This window comes from Cariama cristata, unplaced genomic scaffold (genome assembly GCF_000690535.1).
Source record: "Cariama cristata isolate BGI_N322 unplaced genomic scaffold, ASM69053v1 scaffold7076, whole genome shotgun sequence".
Lineage (NCBI taxonomy): Eukaryota > Metazoa > Chordata > Aves > Cariamiformes > Cariamidae > Cariama > Cariama cristata.
Window position 1 is genome coordinate 474 of NW_009621453.1, and position 23,706 is coordinate 24,179.

Here is a 23,706-nt window from a genome sequence, read left to right on the forward strand (position 1 = left end):
ATGAAGAGTGCCAGTATAGCCTGCCTCTACACCATCTCTTGCGATACAAAAACTTGGGGGATATCAAATGTTGCTTACAGGAGTTAAGCCCGAAACAAAATCAAGTGGTTCATCTGTCAGTAGGTGTTGTGGAATTTCTCGCCAAAGGATGTAGATGCAAAAGAATTTCAAAGAGATACTGAAGAAGGACTGGAGGAAAGATCTGTTAAGGTTTACCAACAGGCAAACCAGAAATAACTGGAGGTAGCGAGCACTTGGCGGAGGTATATGCCCTGCACACATGGATTTTCCTGTGGCGTCTGTTTATCCCTACTTTGGGTGACAGTAAATCAGTTGAACCTTTGGGTTGAACAACTGTGGTTATTCTTACATGCCCCATAAGGTTTCCTAGATATCCAGTAAGGGTGAGCACTTTACTGGGAATCTCTCTTTTTCAAAAAATGCTGAGTGTTCTTTCCCATTATTAAATTTTGGCTAAAGAAATTAGTCTGTTTAAAGTTCTGAGCAGAGAAAAGAACAGGAAACCAAATTAGCCATAATCTTTTAGGGAAAAAAAATTATGAGATCTCTCACAAAAACAGGAGTCCTATATTTGAGACAGGAAATAAGAAATCTTAAAAAATTTAAAGGGCTAATGGATAGAAAAGGCTTCCTTTGCATGACAAAAGCAGATGGCCTCTCTTGTTTGGGGCTTTTTTTCCTCCTATGATTTAAGACATTGATTCTTTAGTTGCTGCAATTTTAGAAGGAATTTCCATTTTTCATTTGGCTTAATATGTCTTGGCTCCACCCTCCTCCATTCAGTAAAGAATAACATATCACATAATGCACTTTGTCAAAGGCAAAATTCTGGGCAAAAACTTAGCATGCCTTTGTCAGAACTCTTGGCTTCAGGTTTTTCTAGGAAGTACAGCAGCTTTTCCCCAAATCAGTGGTCTTTTTGGGTTGGTCTTCCAATTCTGTTGTGCCTTTGATTTAAGACAAATGTGTGTCCTAAACTTTGTCTAGAGGATGAAAAAAAAAATCCAGTGATTCCAAATACAGTGCAGTTCAGTGAGTCCTTTTGTTGTTGAATTGCTGAATTGTGATTATTCTAAGCTTGCTTTCTTTTCTTTTTAAATTTTAGAATTATCCAGCATGTCTTCACTAACAGAAAAGGACAGACCAATTGTTCAGCTGTTACTGAACACTGGCACTTGCCCACGATGTATTTTGAGGTTCTGCTGCGTGGGATCACAGACACTTTATAGACATCCATACAAGGTTTGTTCTTTATATTCCTAATTAGAATGTGTGGACGTATGAATGAGGTGTTCTTTGCACTACCTTGAAGGAGAAGGTGGTTGTATATTGGGCTCTTTGCCTGAGAGGAAAATGCTTTGCAAAATGGGTTATGAAAAATGACTGCTGCTACACTGTGCAATTTTGAGAAATTACAAGAATCATAGAATATAACAATTAGTGTGGGTTAAATGTTATGTTTGTGAAAGTTGCTATGTATTCCCTGAAAACACCAGAAAACAGGGCATGTTAGCTTCTGCAGAGCATGGCTCTATCACTTTTGAAGCAGAGCACTGTTGCCTCTGTTCTTCTTCCTTTAATGTAATAAGAAGTAAAGGGGCTGTGGACAGTGCAGCTGATACAGAGGAGGAACCATCTATGCTCCAAACTTTTTTGCCTCATACTTCCTTCTTTCAGTAGAATTGGTAGGGGGATGTAACTGAAGAATTACAGACCACAGGTTAAAGATAGATCTTCGTCTTTCAGTCAGTCAAACACAGTGTTATTAGGCATCCTTTTCAGCTGACCTTCGTGCTGAAATTCAGTGTGCAAATTTTTCCTACCAGTGCACAATCATTCTTGCCTTTCTTCTTGTATTTGATATGCCTCAACTTGGTTTTTGCTATTTGCTCCTCCTCCATATTGGTTCTTTGTGTAGGCCAAATAAACATCTCCATTTACCTGGTCTAATCCCTTGTCTTTACACTTGCATCTTCTGGTGTCTGTCTTGATTGTTTCACCTTTGTTCAAGTTTAGACACTCCAGAATTCATTTTTAACATCCTTCTTCCTTATCCTTTTCCATTTCCTATCAAACATTTGAGAAGTGTTCATTCTGTATGCCATTTTTTATTCTTTTATTTCTCTACCTAATTTTCCTCTGAGTTGCAACAGCACAGTAACTGTCATCTTTGTTACTGAAGACCTTTTAATAACTCTTTCTTTCTGAACTATGTCTTGCCTCTATCTCTCATTCCTCCTAAAATTCAGAGACATGCAGATAATCCTGCTCTCTCCTCACCAGCACATCCTTTAATTTTTGTAGTCCTCTCTCTTTATGTGAAGTTCTTCCTCTATGTATTTGATTTCACCCTCACCTGTATCTTCTCTTATTTTCGTCTACTATACTAGCCAACTCTCTTCCGAGTCATCTGGGCTAGTGGAGTTGGAGGAATTAAATTCTAACATAACGTAAATGACAAAAAGGCAATAAACATCTATTTTCATTGAATAGAGATGGGACCAAAGATAAATGCATTTCTGCAAGTCAGGTCTGTAAAATGTTTTCACTCTTCTCGGATGATAAAGAGGTCCGTTCAGCAAAATGCAATTTCTCTGGATAACATTTTGAGAGAAATACAGCTTGGAGCTTTTTAATTGTGTAGATGTTTTTTGGTGTAAATTCCAAGTTATTAATTACATACACTAAAGCTAAACCGGAATGGTTAGTACTGCCTTTTAGAATTGTATTTGTAAGTGCCTGTTACAGCATTGGGGAAAAGAGGAAAAAACAACAACAGTATGATTTCTCTGTTTGTGTTAGGATTTGATGAAGGTTTTAAAAGAATTTCTGAAAAATAATCAAGAAAAAGAAGATATGGTTTGTTTTGATGTAGTTGATCCACCTTGTAAGAGAATCAGACTTGAGCACACAGGAGAAGGGCCTGATGATCTAAACCACAATGGAGCGCTCCAGCAGATTCCCTTGGTTAGTGATGAAAATACTGCAATGGAGACCTCGGCTGTGAAGGTTTGCAATGTGTGTTTGGGAATTCTTCAGGAGTTCTGCGAGGCTGACTTTGTTAAAAAGGTAAATACCTGTCCTCAGTCTTTCTGTGTACTTTTCTGGAGCTTATGTGTGTTGGGGCCTGCAGTAGAGAGCTGGTGATTAAAAACACCATGCAGTTAAACAATTGAGAGAAAGATACTGGAAAACAAACCAAAACATTTATCTATTTCGAATATTTGAAATGTAGATGGCGCCATTCAACTACATACTGCTCTTTGCCGACCTCCTCTGCAGCTGGGAAATAAAATTTGTCCGTGTGACCATATTTTACCCAGGCCTTGTCATAAGGTAACTTTTTTAAAAAATAGCAGTGCAGGTGCAATGGAATGACTGCTAGGACCACATTTTCCTAAGAAAAGGACTAACAGATATGCGGGTACATGAGTTTAGGCGATAACTTGAGGTTCAGCTGCTTGGGTCACAAGGAAAACCTCACTGGAAATGGTGACATCTCTTCACTTTTCTTCTGTGAAGGGAAAATGAGGAGGCATCAGCTGCTGTGCTCTTCAGCTTAACCACATGTTTCTAATACAGCATGAGTCTATCTTTACAATGTACTACTATTTAGAAAGCCACAGAAGAAGAAAATGTTTTGATGATGCAACAGATTGTAGATAATGGAGAAAATATGAGTTAGGAGAGAATATGGGCATAATGAGTGTTGCAAACATCATCTCTGAGCAATAGAATTGCTTATGTCACAAACTGAAATATCAGCTAGAAAACTCACACTTGCATTCGAGATGTTTAATAGAGTTTTAATAGAAAAGAATTTGTTTAATAGCAATGGAACTAAACAGAAAGCATAGTATATAGTTTCTGTTGTTGCGGTACATGGTGTTTCTTTTTTGTTTCCATTGGCAGAGTATATATATGTTTTTACAGAATCCACTTCTAAAACTTGTTTCAGAGTTACTCTCTTGAGCAGCAATGGAAAATCTGACAGCTCTTGTTAAGACACTACAAAACCTGATTATTTTATAAGGAAATTTCCTTATCTGAGATGTTGATTTCACCTTGAAAGTTCAGAATTCATCTTTAACATTCACTAAAATCACTGATGTTTTGGATAACTTCTCCATGTGTGTTTTAAGCTTACTTCCAGTAGGGACATCTAGCTATCAGCTCTTGTTAGCCTACTTTAAAATGTTTGGTGTGTGTTTGAGTTCTTACTTTCTTTGCAGTGACAAACATGATTTTTTACAATGAAGAGTGATTATGAATTAGTAGTGTGGATAACTGCTTGTTCCTGTCTTATCCCAGGATCTTAAACATTTTTATTGTCATAGAATTGTATCACTGCCATGAAGAAAGACATTCAGAGTCAGCTGTTGTAGCCCTTGGTCACTGTGATGTAATTTATTGCACTAAGATATCAGTATAGAATTGGTCTTAGCCTTAAAATAGCAAGTTTGGTTGTTTCATAGCAATAAGGATACAGTTTATTAGTAACTTCTTTTTGTTTTCACACAACAAAAAAGCTTGTATTTCAATAAGTTGTTAGGGATTACTCTGATTTGTATGTTTGGCATCTATCTGAATGTGTATTAACATGGATTTACAGTGATTATGCTAGAATAAAGAATATCCTGAAAGATTATCAACTCGGCTCCATTTAATATTAAAATCCTTCTCTTACAGATGTGCCAAAAGGTTAATTCTGCTGACTACCAGTTCACTAGTTTTGTATTTTCTGTGTCGCTACCCCCCCAGCTGTCTGTTAGGGAGGTAAGTATTTACAGATATTTCTTCATAACTTAAATGCATATTAAAGAAAGTAACCATGGAATGTACAAGCTGGAGGTGATTTGATTTTTAATTGCTATTGTTTAAAAAAACTAAAAACATGCTAGGAGTGAAGTCTGCTCTCCCCTTCCTTGTTGGTGAGTGTTATCTTAATTAATAAAGTGTCTGAGTCGCTTCAGTTTTCAGTTAGCCCTGGAGTTACTTTACATCTGAAAATCTAAAAGGAGTTTCTTTAAACCCTTGGTGTATTGTTCCCTTTGGTAGACATGCCAGTTCTGCTTTGTGGATCTTCTCAGAGAGGGAACTACACAGCTGGTGCCTTTCTGGAAATAAATGATAATTGGTAGTGCAGAATACAAATGAAGGAATTTGAAGATGAACTCTTTAACTGTTCAGCATTTTAAATGATGTGAAAATAAACATTTTAGTCATCACCTGTCTTGGGCGTTGTTGAAAGTCTAGATTTGTAAAACTACAGTTTATAGCAGTTGTAAAACTACTGATTTTGATGGTAATTTTAATCAAACTTAAATTGTTTATATTTCAGTCATTTAACTACAGAGGATAATGATAATATGGAGGAGTGTATAACCCTGGTAATTTTTTTTTTTTAAATTGAGAGAGAATACTAAGCATAGTATACCTTGATCAATAAAGTGACAATTTTTGCTTACTTGTGAGATGTTTTACGACATTCCCCTGCTTTCTGATAGAAAGTGATGCAAAAATACTATTCTAAAGGGCAACATGTAAATCTTTACGATAGATGCCTGCTGTGGTAAGATGTAGTAGAAACCTCAGTGAACGTGGCAGAAAGAAGCGTAGGTGGTCTTGGAATTATATATAAACCTGTGGTGAGGTATATTCTCATCCCACACAGTTTGATTGTCAAATAATTTACTACACTTTTAGTGTTGATTTGTACTGTTAGTTCTGGCATCTTGGGCAAATGCCAGTGTAATAGCTGCATTGTGTATCATATAGTCTACTTCTAAGTCTTCTTGAACTTCAGATTCTCTACTTCCCATCTGAAATTAAGCATAGTTGGTGTGTTTCCTTCAGCTGCCACTGTGTCTGGTAAAATAACACCAGAAGAAATTGCTTTGTGCTTTCTGGCTGGATGAACTGCCCTTACTCTCATTTGATTTTATGGTCATCCAAAAAATGAGATAAGTCAAAAAAGCACTTTCGGGCTAAGCGAGTATATGGATGGATGTGCGTCTGCCTATGATGCTCTGTAAAACTCCAAATGTATGTCAAAGTTACTCCAACTTTATGCCAGGTGTAAGCTTAGGTGTTAAAAAAAGAGGAGCCTGGTCTTTTCCATTTCCAGTCTACCTTTGCTAGTCATTACTCCCTTACTGTATTCATTATAGCGTCAGTGAACAAAAAACAAAGTGATGCACAGAATCTTTTGGCTAGAGTCCCATCTGCAATTCCCATGTTATCAAATTCTTAATATATTTCTATTACGCATCTTTAGTTTGACAGCTGTAGTTTATCTAGCTTAAAAATAACTCTCCCCGCCCCGACCCCCAGCATAGCTATATAATGGTGGAGGTGAGGAAAGAAAAATTTGATGCTGCTGTTCTTCCTCACCGTCCTTGTGGGTCGTTGCCAGAATGCCTCGGTAGAGGGTGTTATTGGATTGCAGTTCTAGCTCAGTGATGTTCTCACACTACTCTGAACAAGCAGGGCGAGTGTTTCTGACTGCTTTTGAGGCAGCCTTAGCTGTAAATGGAAGCAAAAAATAATAGTTTGCTTCAGAGAGTTCCTCTTGCTGATTGAAATGTTGATGATACACTGAGACTGTGTGGACTGGAAAAACTGACTTGGCAAATGCAGCTGGTAGAAACCCAGATTTATTACTTTATAGTAACTTTGTCTTCTAAGTGCAATAAATTATTAATTTGATAAATGGGATGAGGTGTAATTTTTAACCTGTCCATCTGCTTCATTCAAGGTATCTTGTCCTTATGTTCAAGCAAACATGTTTGTTATTGTTATACTACAGTGCTTGGTATGATCAAGGAAATAAAAGTTGTGATGTGGGTCCAGAAATGAATAGGTAGAGTAAGATGAGTGAGTAGGAAGCTCCAAAACCAGATCTGTTCTCTTTGGAAACAGTTTTGGTTCATCTGGGAGCAAGTCTGCATTAGGAAGTTCCTGCTATGCCTTCTATTCCATCCCTTCAGTCTTGCCAAATGCTAAACCAGCTGTTTGTGTACCTGTGCTCCAACTGAAGGGGTGAAAATGGGTGATGGTAGAGAAGGAATGTCTTTAAAACCATGGGTGTTTATTTACCACCTATCCGTTTATCACTTCAAAAAATAATTGGTAATACAGTTACAGAAAAGCAGCAAGTAATGTATGTAAAAATATCTCAAAGTGCTTTGTGTTGAAAAGAGATCTTTTGTTAAATTCTGCCTTTAATTTCTTTGAACTGCACTGTACAAGAACATATGTAATTTTATCATGACACACCAAAGACAACCTCCCTCCTATTGACCTTTTGTATGACACACAGTTTTTCTCTGACTTCTTTTTAACAAAAAATCAGAAACGGCCTTTTAATATTACCTTTGACTAATTTAATTATGACAGTTGTCATCCTGCCAAGTCTAAAATGTACGATAGGAGCTGAAGAAGAGTGGGACATAAAATTTACATTTGCATACTATTTGTATCTGTAATGCAAAGAGGCTATCACCTCTTTCCACAAGTAGGATATTTGATTAAAATAAATCATAAATACAGGAGTCCCAAGTTTATGTCAGACAACTATATTAGAATATGAAGTGAGTCATGCCCTTCAAAAGGGTGACTGTTAGCTATGTCTGTAGTCTCAGTTGTGATCCATCATCCTGGTACTTGCTACAAGGACATTGATGCAAATAGCATCTGTAGTCATTACTCCCTGTAGGACTGTGTATACCTCATCATGGAATTCCCCATCTCGAAGCTCTTTTCTAATACAGTGAAAAAATGCTGGGGCTGGGATTGCACATGGTGTTTCAACTGTTGCCGCTGTGATCCCTCAGATAGCATTAGACTAATATCCTGCAGCTTGTAATCAATATAGTGCCTGAACTAGTGTATTTCAGAAATATATTTGCTGTTAAGCATTGCCCTGCAGGCTCGAGCTCTGTAATGAGTGTTTTTCATTTTCAAACCACTTCACAAACATAAAGTAATTATGATGTAGTGGGATCTGAGCCCCTGCTTCACATACAGCTGGGAGAGAGTAGAGGGGTTTGGCTGGCTTGATGGTTGAATGTGATTTGGAATTTGGGATCTTTTGGCTTCTCTGCTCACAGTACCCTAATCTATTGTTTCCTCTTAATTGAAGGGGAAAAGTAATTTCTTTCATTCTCTTTCAATTTTGAAGTCAAGAGAGAGGAGATGAAATTTGACCTGTGGTCTCATTTTAGCATAGCTGCTTACATGCAGAAGTTTGCTCTATTTTGTAATTGTACACCCGTAAAACAGGGGAAAGGAGTGAGATTGCCCGACTAAGTACCAAACCTACATGTGCTTTAAATCAAGGCATATGAGATTTTTAAAATTGGCATTTGTCAAATGCAGATTTCTAGACCCAGTTCTATGGTTGTCATATTCTCTAGTTCAGAATTATGTTCAAGGAATTTCAATTGGAAACTATTTTTATTTATGATTTTATCTGGGTTATTATGCAAACAAGATTACAATATACTTCATGGTGTTTTGTGAAGCAGTCTTACTCATACTGTCTACATATGCAGGATAATGAATCACAGTGAATTTGAGTAAACAGTATTCCATCAATACAACCACATTTATTTTGTTCAGTAGTGTGCAGTTTTGTGTATCATGTATCTAACAAAGTTTGTGTCCTCTCTCTGCCATCCCTCTTTCCCCTTAATATTTCTAGCACTGTTCTTAGGATTCCCTCATTCTTTTAGATGTTCTAAGGGTAGGATAATAGACCTTTTTTTATGGAGTTCTTCTATCAGCATGTAAAAGAGATCTATGATGTGGTTCCTTCTGATATCAGGGAAAAGATGCTGTGATCCTGGCTCTGCTCCTTTAAGTTTCATACATGTTTTCAAACCTTTTCATTAGAATTATTTCCTTGACAATAGACAGTAATTCTTTCGACAGGGTTTGAGGGGAGGTTATTCTTAAAGCACCGTATATGAAGAATGAAAGACAGGGAAAGGATTTAAAATTCTGAAGAATTCAAATCAGTGGTGTTCACTGCTTTTGAGATACCAACTCTTTTGGAGATTGCATATGTATATACGGTTGCATGAGCATATGGAGTCACCTTTCTCGGACACTTTACTAGTAGTCTGCAGTCCACAGATTGAAAACTATTCTTTTTGATTTTTTGTAGTTGTTTCAAACCAAACAACTTGATTTTTGGAGTTCATCTTCAGTGGGGATGGTAAGACTAGGTATTGACAGTACAGGTTCTATTAGTTAAGTGGTATCCTGCCAGTCTTAATGTATTTTTTTTGTTGTTGTTAGGAGAGGAAGAACTGAAAATGTTGATGTTGTTGTTACTTTGCTGTAGGAAGTTTTGAGGGGAGTTTGTCTCTTCTTATTGATTGCTTTTGCACTGATAGGCATTCTGTTAAAATGGAAACATTGTATGGGTCTTCAGAACATCTGTGTCCAAAAATGCTTTTTCTTCCACTGAAATAAAGACCTAATAGAAAGGCCGTCTGAGGTTAAAGTTAAAATTCTGGTTAACTGTAATGCACTTCAGTTTAGTAAGGTATGTTTTCATTGTGGTGCAGAGAATGTCAGTCCCTCTTGGCCCACACAGAGGCAAAATGTAAAGCCTAAAGCACTGAACAATTATTACACTGAAGTAACAGATCATCTTGTAGAATCAATGTATCAGTACAAAGAGAAGTGAGTGAGACTGCAAAGAGATACACCTCTAAAATATTTGGCTCTCAGAGCGGAGTTTGGGAAAGATACGCTTTTGGAAGCTTTTGGCATAAGCAATGTTGTTAGGAAGTCTTCAATTTCTTGATCATTTTTAAATTTGTTAAGTCTGTTACTGTTGCACTGATTCAACAGCTGTTGTTCCTTTGTGCTTAGTTTTGTATTTTTCTATTGGCCTTTCATATCACTGGTCATTTTAATTCTGCTTTTGACCTTTGTTATAACCATTGTTAATTCTTACACTGCTGAGTTCCATTTGTTGACTGGGACACCTAAGTGATGGTTCATGGTCTTCTTTCCTGGGCAGCATCACATCTAAGGGGCCTGCTGCATTATGTTTCTTTATATAGGCTGCTAGAGGAGAGGAGTAGAGTTTGAGGAAGTATTTACAATGCACAGATAGAGGACAATCAAGCGTTAGAGCAGCTTGTCCAGAGAGTTGGGGTGGTCTCCATTACTGGACTTTTTCAAGAATTCATTGCATAGAGCCCTGAGCAACCTTGTCTGATTTCGTAGCCAATCCTGCTATAAGCACAAGGTTGGATAGAGAACTCCTGAGATCCCTGAATTATCCATGGTCACATATGTAAAGCAAATATTACTTCTTGGAACCTCTGCTCAAAGAAGTGTATCAGGAGCTGCAGAAGGTGGTATTCACAGAGAATCTGCACAAAGCAACAGAAGGGCAATTGGGAAATGAAAAAGGAGAATTCAAGGTTGAATCTGCCCATGATTCTCAGATCACATCTTCCAACCATTCCTACGTATGCTGTGTGATCAATAATAGTTAGTGAACTTGAGCATTTGTACTAAAAGCTCCCTCTGATTTCTAGAATTATTCTTTCTGTTCCTCAGCTTTCTCCTATTCAGCCTATGTCTCCTAAACTAGGTGGTGTGCTTTAAATAAGGGGCCAATCCTCAGGGAAAGTGTTTGTGATTACCATAAGACCAAGCATGTCTTTTATTTCATGTTTTTTACAATGTATGATAGCTGATTTTTTTTTTTTAATTTATATGTCAAACCAGCTTTCATAGACCATCCTTTTAGACACTTTTTTTTTTTCTCTATTACTCTATATGGTAGATACCTGCTAGTTGCACTTGACTTAGGCTGTCAAAGTCTTTTTCTAGTTATAGTGCTAATAGAAAGTTTCAAAGTATGTTTAATGCAGCCTGATCTCTTTTTTAAAGCCAGATAGGATTTGAGATGAATTGCAAAGTCATGTCTTACAAATAAAAACGTACACCAATTCTATCTTTCCATTTCTAAAGCAAAAGCTAAATTAAAATCCTAATACTTCCTTTTTGTCCTGAGTTTTTAAAACATTTTTCCTTCTGCTAACAGTCTCTCAAATCGTTGGGAGTTTTGAGCTTTAATTTCACTTGCATTTTTTTTCCTTCTCTTCTTCCTGGGCATGGCTGGTGACCTATAGCGTGCTGCTTGGCTGCTGGTAAAACAGGAAATGAGGTGAGTAATTTCTTTTGGCAGCCCTCATACCATTTCTATTAGAGAGTTCTCCAGATTTAGAGAAAGGAGACATACTCTTACTGTAACTTTTTTCCAGCATAGTAGAAATGAGAAACCACTTAATGCAGTGGACCTGCTGAGACATGTATGTTAAGAGAAAATTTTAACCAAGCAATTAATGCTATGTTTTCGAGGTCAAGACAGTTGTTTTCATATAATGTTACTTCTGCTAACAGTTGTGGAATATGTAGACTTACTTCCTATGTCCTTGGCCAAGATTTTAACTTACTTTCTACCTTCAAAAGTAATCATAAGGAAATTCAGAATTGGGATGTGCTGTCATTTTATTTGGTTTTTTTTATTGTCCATAGCTTTTGTTGTCTGATAAGAACTCTTTTATATAGATATATAAATGTTGAGCAGGCAAGAAGTTGATTTTATAGTCTTGTCCAGTTGTCCAGTTTACTTGATGCTTACAAAGGATAAGAAGGCAGCTGTTTTTTGTGTGTTGTTTTGTTTTGTTTTTACCTGGATTGACCTTAATTGGGGTTTCTTATCTCTTTTGCCTCATAGTATGATTATAGTTAGGATGTGGCATTTCAACTTGGAGTGCAGGCTGTCTGTCCAACTCTACAGCTTTGAGTTAACTTAATGGTTCTGAGAGGCGCCATGATACACTCTGTGAGCCAGATTCTTCCTGTATATGGAAGACATAATGAAATACAGATGTCTTCATTTTGCCACAGTATCAGGTTTAGCTTACATTAACAGTGACTGAAAATTGTTAGTCAGATAATGGTGAAAAGTCAATAGTGTAGTGAGAAAGATATTAGTGCAGTGGGTGCGAGTTAGTTTTGACTTTTCTTTTTTATACCTTGGTGTTTTGAAATCAATTTAAATGCTTGATTCTTTATCTACTCCAGGACACTCGACACCTGGCCAAATGAGAACATATTAGAGCCATTCTGAACGATGAATTGTCTTTGTCTTTGTGGGCAAGAGGAAAGAAATCTACTTGTCTCAAAGTTAGTTGAGGATACTGAACTAGTCTTTGGTGCAAGGCACCTTGGCTGGAAGTACCCATTTCAAGATATTCATAGAAAGCTAGACTAAAAGATGATGAATGACTTACTACTTTGAGACTAATTTAAAAGCAATTGTTTCATTAAATTGCTTGAGAGAGGATGAGGCCCTATAGGGCAACTATTGCCCACATAGCCTACCATTGGTGCTGTTTGTATAGGAGGACATGCGGTTTGCTCTGTAAGTTCCCAAACAAGTGGTTTGAAGTCATATGCTGGCATCCTTACAGGCATCTGCTCCTTTTAACTTCTCTCTCCATAGGCAAAGACACAGGAGTCGAGGCATGGTCTTGTACCTACAGAGGTAGCTGAGCCTGTCCCAGCAAGGTCAACTAAGATTGTCATCTGGGCTTTTCCTTTTAGGAATTTGTGCCCACTGGAGTTCATGCTGTCCTTTAATGAAGGACTAGATTGCCCTTTTAACAATAAAAATAAGTCTAACGATTTTTATTTTTTTTTAAAGAAAGGATTTTTGTGCATCTCTCTTTCTCAGCTCTTTTCCAGGTGTACTCTGGAAAGACTTTTGCAACTTTGGATCTACCCACCATGAAGCTATGGCATGAGTTTTCTCAGTGCATGTTCTTTTACACAGAAAAAAAGAACATATATTTAAATGTTAGTGAAAAACACATTGGCAAAGAGCAATGGGGCAAAACAGATAGGCCTTAGGGTGGAAGCTGGACCGGAGGCTCCTTAGCAAGTAGCACAGGAGCTGCCCTGCAGGATCCATATGCTCAGTTTACTTAAGCTGAACTAGATGTTGATTTACTGTCAGAAGGATCTTACCTCTATCTGCATGTACCTTCTGTCTTTCTTGTGTTAACATAAGTGCTTATGTGACCACGGGAGAGCTGATCATTTCACTGATCTGGCTGAAAACCAAAACTTTTTTTGGTGGATTTGGGTTTAAATGGGATCAATGGCCTGGTATTACTTGCCATGCTGTGTAGTGTCAGCATGCAAGTGCTGGCAGGGATGCATGGCCAGAGGCAGGGAGGAGGCAACATAGTCCTACCTGTGCTTGAGCTGACTAGCTCAAGTAGCTACACCTTTAGCTACTCCCTGCCAAACTCTGATGTGTTTATTGGGAAGCATCTCACTTAGAATCCTGCACCGGCCTTAATGTTTCCTCAACACTTTGTTTGTTAATTCAGTACAAAGATTTAGTGCTGTTAGAGAGGTCTTGGAACAGCCTTTCATTCTTTCATGCCATGGTCTGTATGCTTAGTACTTTTGTCCTTTTTTATTTGTGCATTGCTTGTTTACCTGGCACTAGTTACTTAAGTTTGTCTTGAAATACTGTATGTCATGTATCTATCTTTGACAGACTCCTGTGCAAGTTATTATTTCTTTGTGATTCAGAAATCTGGGCCTTTCCTTGGCAAAGGATGACATCGTTCAGCTGAAAGAAGCTTATAAGTGGATTATTCATCCCCAATTGTCAGAAGAGTTGGGTAAATGGAAAGGTGTCATATAAATAAGAAAACACTTTTTTTCTCTCTGGCTGTTCTTTGGGGTTTTTTTCATATGTGTTTGTGTGTGTGTATCTATATATTTATATACTTCTATGTATAAGGAGAAAAAATTTATGTATACTTTTTTCCCCTAATTAACAAATGAACAAGTTGCACTGCTCTTATATTCACTGTAGGGGGAAGCAGGGGGGGAAGCTCTTTTAAACAGAGATCTCAAAGTCTCAATACTGAGTGGTCCAATCTTCATTTTTATACTCATAGATCGTTGCATCTTCTGAAACCATCGTAATCTTTTGCTAAATCTCTTGCTCTTGGGCTCCCATCTTCTTTTTATCAATGAGACTTTTTTAGTTTTCTCCTTTTCCAGGATCTCTGTTTTCCAGAGGCTAAGGAATGCCTACACATTCCTTCTTTACTCTCCTGTTACTATCAACACTGTTATTGATCTCTAAGATAAATTTTTCAGGTTATTAGCATGTTAAATTCTATGGATAGAATATATTTCTGAAACATACTGGAAGAGGAAGTCCTTGTTCACTGTAATGAATACTAGAGATAGGCATGTTGGAACCTGCAATACCTGTAAGTAGGCAATAGAAATGTTTTTTCAAACCGTGTTTTCAATTTTCAGATTCTGACTAACATTCTTAAATTTTTTCTGAAACGCATTGACTGAACATGACGTTCAGATGTTGCCAGACAAATTCAGAAACACCATCATCTTGAATGTAAAATTTCTGCAAACATGGCTAAAATTCCTGCGTAGGACAAGGCAGTCTGCGTTTTTTACTTGTCATCAGCCACAGGACTGACCCCAGGACTAGGCTCACTTAGTCTTTACCTTGATTTGTCAGCTTCCATAATAATTACAGATTGTCTTTTCCCAGGAGTGCTAATTGAAAGCATCCCTTTTGTCTTAGTGAAGAAAGAAACGCTCAGTTACCCTGAAGATGATCCAAGAACAAACTTCTTACGTAGCAAGTTAGCAAAAGCTCTACAACACTTAGGAACTGAGCCACTCCAGACATCATTGTACCACAAAAGTTACTTGTCTAGTGCTCTTTATCTACAAGGCACTTGAATATTAGCCAATCTTTTCAATAGCCCTCTTGAGATGTTCTGGTATCTGAATAACAGAAGTAATGAGTGTTGTTTGCCCAAGGCCAAAGAGGGAATTGGGGGTAGAATTGAGATTACACTAGAGTTTCTGGTCTAGCTGTCAATCCACTAGGTCGTGTTGCCTTTCTTTGCCCCAAGGCCATCCAGTCATTGCAAATGAAGCCCCTGACAAAATTTTACAGCAGTGACTACTACAGGGTTTTTATCTTTATTCCACACTATGCACTGCTCTCCCAGAAGGTTTGTGAAGTTTAGTGACCGTAATAGGCTTTGAGCATACACTGTCTCTGACTCAGTTCCCCCTGTGCAAAATGGGGCCAGTATCTACGATGTGTAGGTCACCCATGTTTTTGAAGTGCTGTCAGATCATCTTTGGTTACTTCAGAAATGCAAATGCTATTATGGCACATGTTTTAATGTCTGTAGATGATACTGTAAAATAAATGGGTTATCTTCTCTTTTGTCTACCTCTACTGTTTTCCTAGTACTACAGTAAGGATGCTTGAGAATATCTTCCCTGTTTGTTTAAAAAACTATTACCTTCTTTTTTTTTTTTATTTTTATTTAGAGTTTGTTTGAAGTTAGTGTGGTCTTTGCTCACCCAGAAACAGACGAGGAGTGCCATTTCCTGTAAGTTTTTATATAAATAACAAAAGATGTTTATCTGAATATTGTGCTACATTGTTGATTTGGATTTGCTACAGATGAGAATATGCAGTGTTTATAAACTAGAATGGGGCCTGCATCTAAACTTCCTCATATTCAGATAGATTTGCAGAGCTTAAAGTTACACCATCTCTGGTTAATTCTGTGCTTTAAGGCCAATAAAGAAAATCATCCAGAATTTTGATCTGAACTGGAAGGAGAACATTCTGATAAGTTGTTCAATTTCAGCCCTTTTCAAAGTCATTACCCTCTTCAATATAGCCGTCTCATTTTAAAAAATAAATTCAAACCACGTAGTTGCAGGTGGGGGAATCTTCTGAGGTCATGCCTAGGTTTTCCTGCTCTTGTAGGAGACATGGATGGGAGGAAGGCTTTGAAGTGAGTTAATCCCACCTTAGCTGGTTGATTAAAACAGAAGTTCCCTGGCCACTACACATAGTTTTTGGCCTGGCCCAGTAAGACATCTGCTATAGACAAAGAAGCAAAATATTTCTGTGAATTTAGCTGCCATTTAATCTGATTTCTCAAAATCTAGCTGTAGTGTATTCTGGATAATTAGGTTCACTCTTCCTGTTTGCTGATGCTTCCTGGAAAACTAAAGTTTCACTCAGTTTCATCTCTTGTACTCCTACTGCAAGTTAAATCTTAGCATAGAAGGAGGCTCAGAATAGACTTCTCTGTTGCATAGTGAATTCATCTCTTGAGACTTGCGATTTCCTTTGCAGCCTCTGTATATTTCCTTGATTTTACCCCTTCTGGCAATTTGTGATCTTTGTTTGAATGCCCAGTCTGTCACCTTCTTGGTTTTCAACAACTGCATCTTTCATTTGTTTTGGGGTGGGGGATGAGGGAATGCATGCCTGCTGACAGACCAGGTATTAGGAAGAATGGATTACCATTGTTTGCTGAACATCTTTCCTTTCTAGCTTCTTCAAGACTGGGCAAAAGGGGGAGAAAGTGGTAGAGCCAAACTACAATTCTAAATAATCATACCTGCAATCCTGTAAAAACTCAAGTGTTTCTGGATCCTGCACCCTTTTGTTCTAATTTCTTTAATTTTACTTGATCAATTCTTGATTTCTGTAGTGCTCTTCCTTCCTCTGAAACCTCTCAGCTGTTCTTTTCAGCTTGTGCTTCCATCCTTTTTGCGGTGTTTCAAAAATAATGATGTTGAGCATGTTATAGTGCCAATGTTAGCACTCTGAGCGGAACAGTTGTAGAGGTGAAAGCTGTAAATAAGTTCCATTCCACATTCCAACTATTCAGGTTTATTCCGTGTCACCTGACAATATCCCTTTATTTGCCTTCTCTTTGTAGCATACTTAAACAGCAATCAAGGTTTTAGACATTTTTCCTGAAGTAACAGGATATTACCTACTTTAATTGTATAGTAGTTTCTCAGGTGTCAAGGCATTCTGCATATGTGAATGGCTGGCTCTGGGCATATTCTGAGGCAATGGTTTGGTTTCGATGTCAGTATGGTAAATTTGGCAATTGTCACAGCTTTAGTAATGACAGTCATGGTTTTTGTGGAAGCAAAGTAGCACCTTGTCTCAACCTGAAGAAGTCCTCCAGATATGCCTTTGGGTGGGATTTCCAAGTATGGCATCTGCAATTTCTCATCTCTTAAGCTGTTCTTACACAATTATGTCTAGGTAGGTGTGCTAAAATGACCCTTGGTTTGACATGGAAGATTGAATTGACTCTTGTTAGTTTGTGTTTGGAGATGTATGTTTAAAGGCAATTTAAACTTGAATTCTGGAGGAGGGAATTTGCGATGCTTTGTGTCACAAACTGGCCAGGCAAGTTGCTTGTATAAATACAGCAATAGGTCAGACCTGCTTCCTTATAGTCTAAAGTAGTTACAGAGGCGTTGAAAAGCACCAGCAAGAAATGATAAATTGTGTTGTAGGCTAGAAATCATCTCTAGCTGCATACATAGAAATCCACTAATAGGAACAGCAACTTCCTCTACAGTACTCAGAAAAAGTGTTTCACTGACTTTGCTTTCACTTTTGTGAAACAACCAATAATTTCCTTTTGAAGAGGCAAAGCACAAATGGTATTGAACACCTGGGGTTACTTTTTCTGTAGTAAATTGAATTTTCCTATCCAGAAGCAGCAGTTTGAATCTCTAGATTGTAGTGTGCATTGTCTAAGAACAGCAAGTATAGATTTCAAGATGTCAGCGAATCTTGCACAGAACTTAAACATTAGTCATGACCTTTATTGAGAAGGACTGAAAGGTAAACATCTTGTGTGCTTTTCCATCCCATCTCAAAGCTGAGACACATTTGTGTTGGTCAGAGCAAAAGAGGCTTACACAGCTTTGTCTGTGATTTCTCTATAAATCAAGCAGCGCACACCTTATGCCATTTGTGGTTTAGGATAAAGTTAAAATCTGCTCTCTGCTAAGCTGTGGAAGTGAGATACTGGACATGTTGGTACAAAGACCATGTACATGCTATGCTTATAAGTCTGTCTGTTGTTTATTTCTTTTTCTGTAAGAGTAGCAGCTAATTTTCATTTCTGTATTTAGAGCCACAGCCTGTCCAGAGTGTTTCAAACCAGCGAAGAACAAACAGGTAGGATCTCATCATTGTTGTATTTCTTTTCTGACATTCAGAATTTCACAGCAGTAGCTATAATGGAGAACTTACCTGGGTGTTCAATCAGTGTTTAATGTCTGGTGTTCCTTCATCAAAAATCTCTCTAGTTTTCAATTGTCTGAAAATAAAGTTGTCTCCTTTATTCACTTAACGTTTCTCTGCTTAGGAAAACTAAGAGTTTGGTGCTTTTCTTTAGGTCGTTCATTTTCCAGACTGTCTAAAGGCCATAATTTTAGGAATGTTCTCTGTAAATACCTCCCTTAAAATCTAGGAATTTGATTGTCATGCATTAAAAGTAGCATAAAAGATGATCCTCAAGCTCTCTGTGAGTGAAACAGTTCAGATAAGTCACATTGTGAAGATGAGACTCTGCAGCCAAAAGAGAAATGATCACACTGCAGTTTTCATGTCCTCTGATCTGAATGAAAGACACAATACATGCAGGATGGTTTTATCCTGTCTACCTCTGGAGGAGGGGAGGAAAGAAAAGGGACCTTGCTGCTTGTTGCAGACCCTGAGCATGCACACAATCATTGATGGAAAAGAGGACATGTAAGAATAAAAAAACAGTTGGAGAGAAACTGATATAAGTAGGACAGTTGATGTGATCAGACAGAGAACTAGTAACTTCTATCTGAAGCCTATGCAAGGCCTTTTATTCTTTCTGGTGAAGAGTCTACCGACATTTGGCAGAGGCAGTCTGACCCAGGAATTCTGCCTACTCTACTCCACCTGACCAATAAATGCAAGTCTTTTTTTAGAAGGATTGTATTGTTATAACTCACTGCTTGCTGCATTGCTTTCCTTTAAAAGGGGGGAAATCCCACATAAGGAGCTAAACCAGCAGGGCCTGGCTGTTAAAATCACACAGGCAACAAGATGTAGGAGAATCTAAAGGAAAAAATACCAACTCTGAAGAGCTGTCAGAGGTTCATCCTTACAAAGAGCTGTGCTTGAAGCTAGCTTCAAGGGCTGTGTTAATCAGAGAAGTAGTATAAAAACTGGGTTCTGAGTGAAAATTTCTGTGTCATCTGCCGTAGATAGTTATTTAAACCTGCTGCTAGTTGAAGGGTTTTCCAGTTCATCTGTTCTACAAGGAAGGGAAGTGCTACTATCTCTAATTTATGCTTAGAAGGAGAAAGAGCAGCTTTGCTGAAGGCATCCAGGAACTCTGCGTTAGCGCAAAGACTTGAATTGTCCCAAACCAGTGACCCAGTATTTTTCAGGTTTTTTTCCAAATCCCCAACCAAGTTTGCAAAAAAGACATCATTAAATTGGAAATTCAGCAGATGGTCATCAAGACAGTCAGGAGGCTGGAGCGCATGCCCTAGGAGGAGAGGCTGAGGAACATGGGCTTCTTCAGCTTGGAGAAGAGAAGGCTTTCAGGAGGATCCAACTCAGTCTCCCCTAGTACCAACACAGAGATTATTGAGAACAGGGAGCCCGGCTGTTCATCGCAGTGCATGGTGGAAGGATGAGGGACAGTGAAAATGAGTTGAAATGAGAGGTTCGGAGTAGATATAAGAAAAAAATGTTTTACCTTGAGGGCAGCTGGACAGTGGAGCAGGCTATGTAGAGAGGGTGTGTGGAGGATGACTGGATAAAACCCTGGGCAATATGGTTTGATCTCATAGCTGACCATGCTTTGATTAGGAGGTTCATTTAGAGACCTTCTACTGTCCTCTGCCTTTCTAAAGTAGAATTCCACCTCACATGTTACAACACTTGTTTCTCCTGTTCTAGGAACCTAAATTCTGTGGTTTGTGCCTTAGCCTCACGAGAGTTCTCAACAGCAGCACCTGGCTGTGCATAGAGGATGGTAGGCATGGTGCCTGCCACTAGTGTACTATTAATCACTACTTTTACTATCAGTTCACCCTTGTGAATAGATGCCGCTTGGGAGTCTGAAGTTGCTTGCCTTCCACAGTTTGGGAACTGCCAAGCCCTACCATTCAGAGCCCTTACTTCTGAGTATGAATGAACTTTTTATAAACAGATACCTACTCAACAGTCTTATTTTCAGAAGAACTAGCTGCCTACTGTCACTGAGATAAAAGCTGGGGCTTAGGTATACTTAATTCTTGAAAATGGGGAGGGTGGTTTAGGTTTCTGTTCATGGATTTAGGATTCTGTTTTTAATCTGTTTTGCAAATTTGGACCTGAGCTCCCAAGCACTACTTTTTTGTTCTTGCATTTGCACACTTTTGTATATCATGTGAAATAAGGTAAGTTTCCAGAGAGATGCTTATCATTTGTTTCAGCTGACCAAAGGGCAGGCTTAACAACTGAATATTCTAAGGAGTTGGAGTAGGTTTATTTGGAAGCGTGGCAGTAACTTTAGACCTGCTGAAAGTGAGTGGCACTTGTTATTTTTTTTCTGTGTAAAAACAGAGTGAGGAAACGTGTATTACTGTTTGTACATGTCTTCTAGAAACAAAGGGTCAAATCTTAGTTCTAGAGCTAGATAACTGTTATGCTCCAATTTGTCAGCTGTATTAGTTGTATTGTTTTCGTGTTGTGAGTAAAGTTACTGGAATAGATTTTGGTAAAATTACCTGTTACTCTTCATTGCCCTATGAAAGTTAGGGTTAAGAACACAGTGAGTTCTTGCTGATACGGAGTTGCTTTTAGGTATAAGAATACACAAAACACAAGTGGAACAACTATATTGTGAGAAGTGTACGGTGTGTATGTTTTAGGGGTTTTTTTCTTCCTTAGGCATATCCTTTCTTAGCTTCTCTTAGTTCTTGACTCATTTTTCTATTTCAATGTGCAGTCTGTTTTCACTAGAATGGCAGTTATAAAAGCCCTAGAGAAGATAAAAGAAGAGGATTTTCTCAAGTAAGTATATACTGAAACTAGTTCTTAGTATTGTGCTTTTGTATAGAATTAGGATGGGAGGAAAATATTTGGTGGGTAAGTAGTGGTAAGATGTCTATAAAAGAAATTTTAATTGTTTACATTCTGCTGGTTTACTGGTTAAAATGTGTTGTGCTTTCTATTCTTCTGGTTATAGAAAGAATGTCATTCCAGATCTTGTAATTAAGGAATAATCTTAAAATGCTTGAGTTAAGCCACAGAGGATGGAAAACTGGACATGACACAAATGATGGTGGTCTTCTCATTTGTAAAAGTGCTTCATTGGTTGATTATGTCAGGAGCAACACAGAGGAGAAACAGTGGGTCAGAGAGCTGCAGTTCTGCTCTGTGCTTTTGGCAGTACGTCACTGCAGATCTCTGGGCTGGCGTGGGATTTAGAATGGTTAGAAGTGAAAACGGTTTGTTGTAGTATTGCCGATCATTGACATTCAAAAATCTTTATGTACATCCCCAAAACCACAGAAGAGATTTAGAAATCATGGAACTTCCTTCTGTATGTTCAACCTTAGAATTTGTAAGGAAAGCTTCTCTTTACAAGAAAGACTTTTCCCCATATTTCCAAAATGTTGGCAGTTGAGTTTTAAGAAAACACCAAGTGCTGTAATGTGGTAAGATTGACAAGCAGTGGGAAGACATCAATAGGCACTGTCTGCGTAGTTCACTGTGCTTAATTGCACTAAGTCTTCACAGCTCTTTTCTTTGCTTCCCAGTAAAGATTTAGTAATAGACCCTGAAGATAGTTTTCATGCAGTATTTAGTTTCATTATTGCTGCAGCTATAGTATGGTACATCTTATTAGCACACTTTGGAGTGTTATACTTCAATACTGTTCAATAACAGATTGACAAAAGTATTTGCAATGTGGTGTTCTTGATTTGCTTACTGTTTATCCATTTCCTGGTGTTCCAGCTTTTAATGTGAATACTGAGTTTATACTGTAGCTGTGTTTTGTGTAACAGAAGTCGTCATCTTTCATGCCATTATTGCTATGGTGATGCTCCATCATGTTCTGGTATTACCAGTATTTTTTAATCTTTTTTTATACAGGCATTTTCCATGTCCCCCAAGTTCACCAAAGAACCTCTGTGTTGCTCTGGAAATTCAGTGCAATAATGGTGCAGTTTTTGTGGCTGGTAAAGTGATCCGTTTATTTGCTGCTATGTTGTCTTAAACATAACTTTATAATACTGCCATGAGACCCAGATTCTTGCTATTTGTTGATTCCTGTAGTTAAGTATAAGGAGCAAAGAAACAAATCTAGCGCTATCCAAGAGTGGACTTGTTTGAAGAATATGGTTGAAGAGGAGTGGGAGCTGCAGACAGCTGTATAAGGGCCAAGGTAGGGTTCCCATGGTAGGAGCTGCAGGAGGAGAGCATGTCACTTCAGCTGCTCCTGGTGTGCACACACCTCCCTTCTGGATCTTTGGGAAGATCGTGCTTTTCCTTGCTAGTCTTTTTTTCTTTTGCTTTGAGAGATGGAAGAGTTTTCTCTTCTAGAGACAGCACAGGGTGACATGAAGAGTTAAAACAACTTTCTTTGTGCCTCTGATCGTTAAGGGGCTCACCCAGAAGCTGTTTATGAAACGAAGAATTTTGCCCTGTTGTTGAACCTTGCTCTCTCCTTTGGAAAACCTTCATCCCTGTAAATCTTCCAGTTGTAATATGTCCCCTCATAATAAGCACATGGTTTGGAAAAGGCACTAAATAAGCTCCCAGCAGTGCTGTTCATTTGCTTGGATTTTGATTTGGATTCAGAGGTTTTCACTGTCTGGATTTATCTGCATATTATTCCATCCAAAACTGCCAATCTTAATGGGATTAAAAAAGGTGAAATTTTGGAAAGCTTAGCTCTTTCCAGTTCCCCCTCCAAACCAAGATGGCATCTGAAATAATTGGGTGAGACAGGTAGTGCAACAACACCTGGTGTCTCTGAGTTGAGATGATTGAACTTTTTTATCACCTGCCTGCACAAGTATTTACCCTTCCCCAGTCCTGTGTATAAACAACCACTTATTTAAAGATATGCAAGCAGATTATTTAAAAAAAAAAAAAACAACACACAACAAAAAAAAACACCAAAAAACCCCACCAAAAAACCCTGCAATTTAAATCCGGTATACTATGTTTAAAAGGATGGTACAAATCCTGAATAAAGGAAAACATAAAATGAAAAGAAAAAATACAAAAGTGAATGTTCTCATGGCCAGCTAGTTGATGTTCTATACATACCTGTTTCTTATTTTTACTTACTGATTAGGCAGTTAGATGTACATTTTCTTGAATCCAAGATATCCAGTGTCTTTTAGCCTTTTCCAAACATGCTGTTTTATTTTAGGTTGCTTTGTGGGATGGTTTTATCAGAACTCATCTGTATGGAGAGAGAGAGACAGAGGGTTAGCTTTCTGCATGTGATTTAATACTGATTTTGTGATTTAGTTTATAGGTTGCTCCAACCACAAGAAGAAACCAGGCAGGATGTTGTCTTTAATTTTTGAAGACTTAAATCCAGAATAGAATTTATTGGGTACAGTGCAGTTATTTTGCTATTATTAAATGAGACAGGATCTTAATTTGTAAGCACAGTTTCAGAGTTGGTATTGTCTTTGGTGTTCAGTGATCCCTTCCCCCCCCCCCCCCCCACCTTTCTTTTTATAGCG

The 23,706-nt window shown here is 38.0% G+C and overlaps 1 protein-coding gene across 1 annotated transcript in view; it reads left to right on the top strand.

Annotated features, from left to right (window-relative positions):
* The first annotated feature begins 1,137 nt into the window (after positions 1-1,137).
* Positions 1,138-23,706, top strand: part of PUS10 (pseudouridylate synthase 10) — a 31,042-nt gene continuing 8,473 nt past the window's right edge. The window contains exons 1-10 of the mRNA XM_009701965.1: positions 1,138-1,263; positions 2,824-3,090; positions 4,711-4,797; positions 11,184-11,218; positions 13,663-13,766; positions 13,986-13,993; positions 15,463-15,524; positions 18,100-18,145; positions 20,946-21,010; positions 22,097-22,182. Coding sequence (XP_009700267.1) covers positions 1,138-1,263; positions 2,824-3,090; positions 4,711-4,797; positions 11,184-11,218; positions 13,663-13,766; positions 13,986-13,993; positions 15,463-15,524; positions 18,100-18,145; positions 20,946-21,010; positions 22,097-22,182 — 886 coding nt within the window. The remainder of the gene's footprint in view (positions 1,264-2,823; positions 3,091-4,710; positions 4,798-11,183; positions 11,219-13,662; positions 13,767-13,985; positions 13,994-15,462; positions 15,525-18,099; positions 18,146-20,945; positions 21,011-22,096; positions 22,183-23,706) is intronic.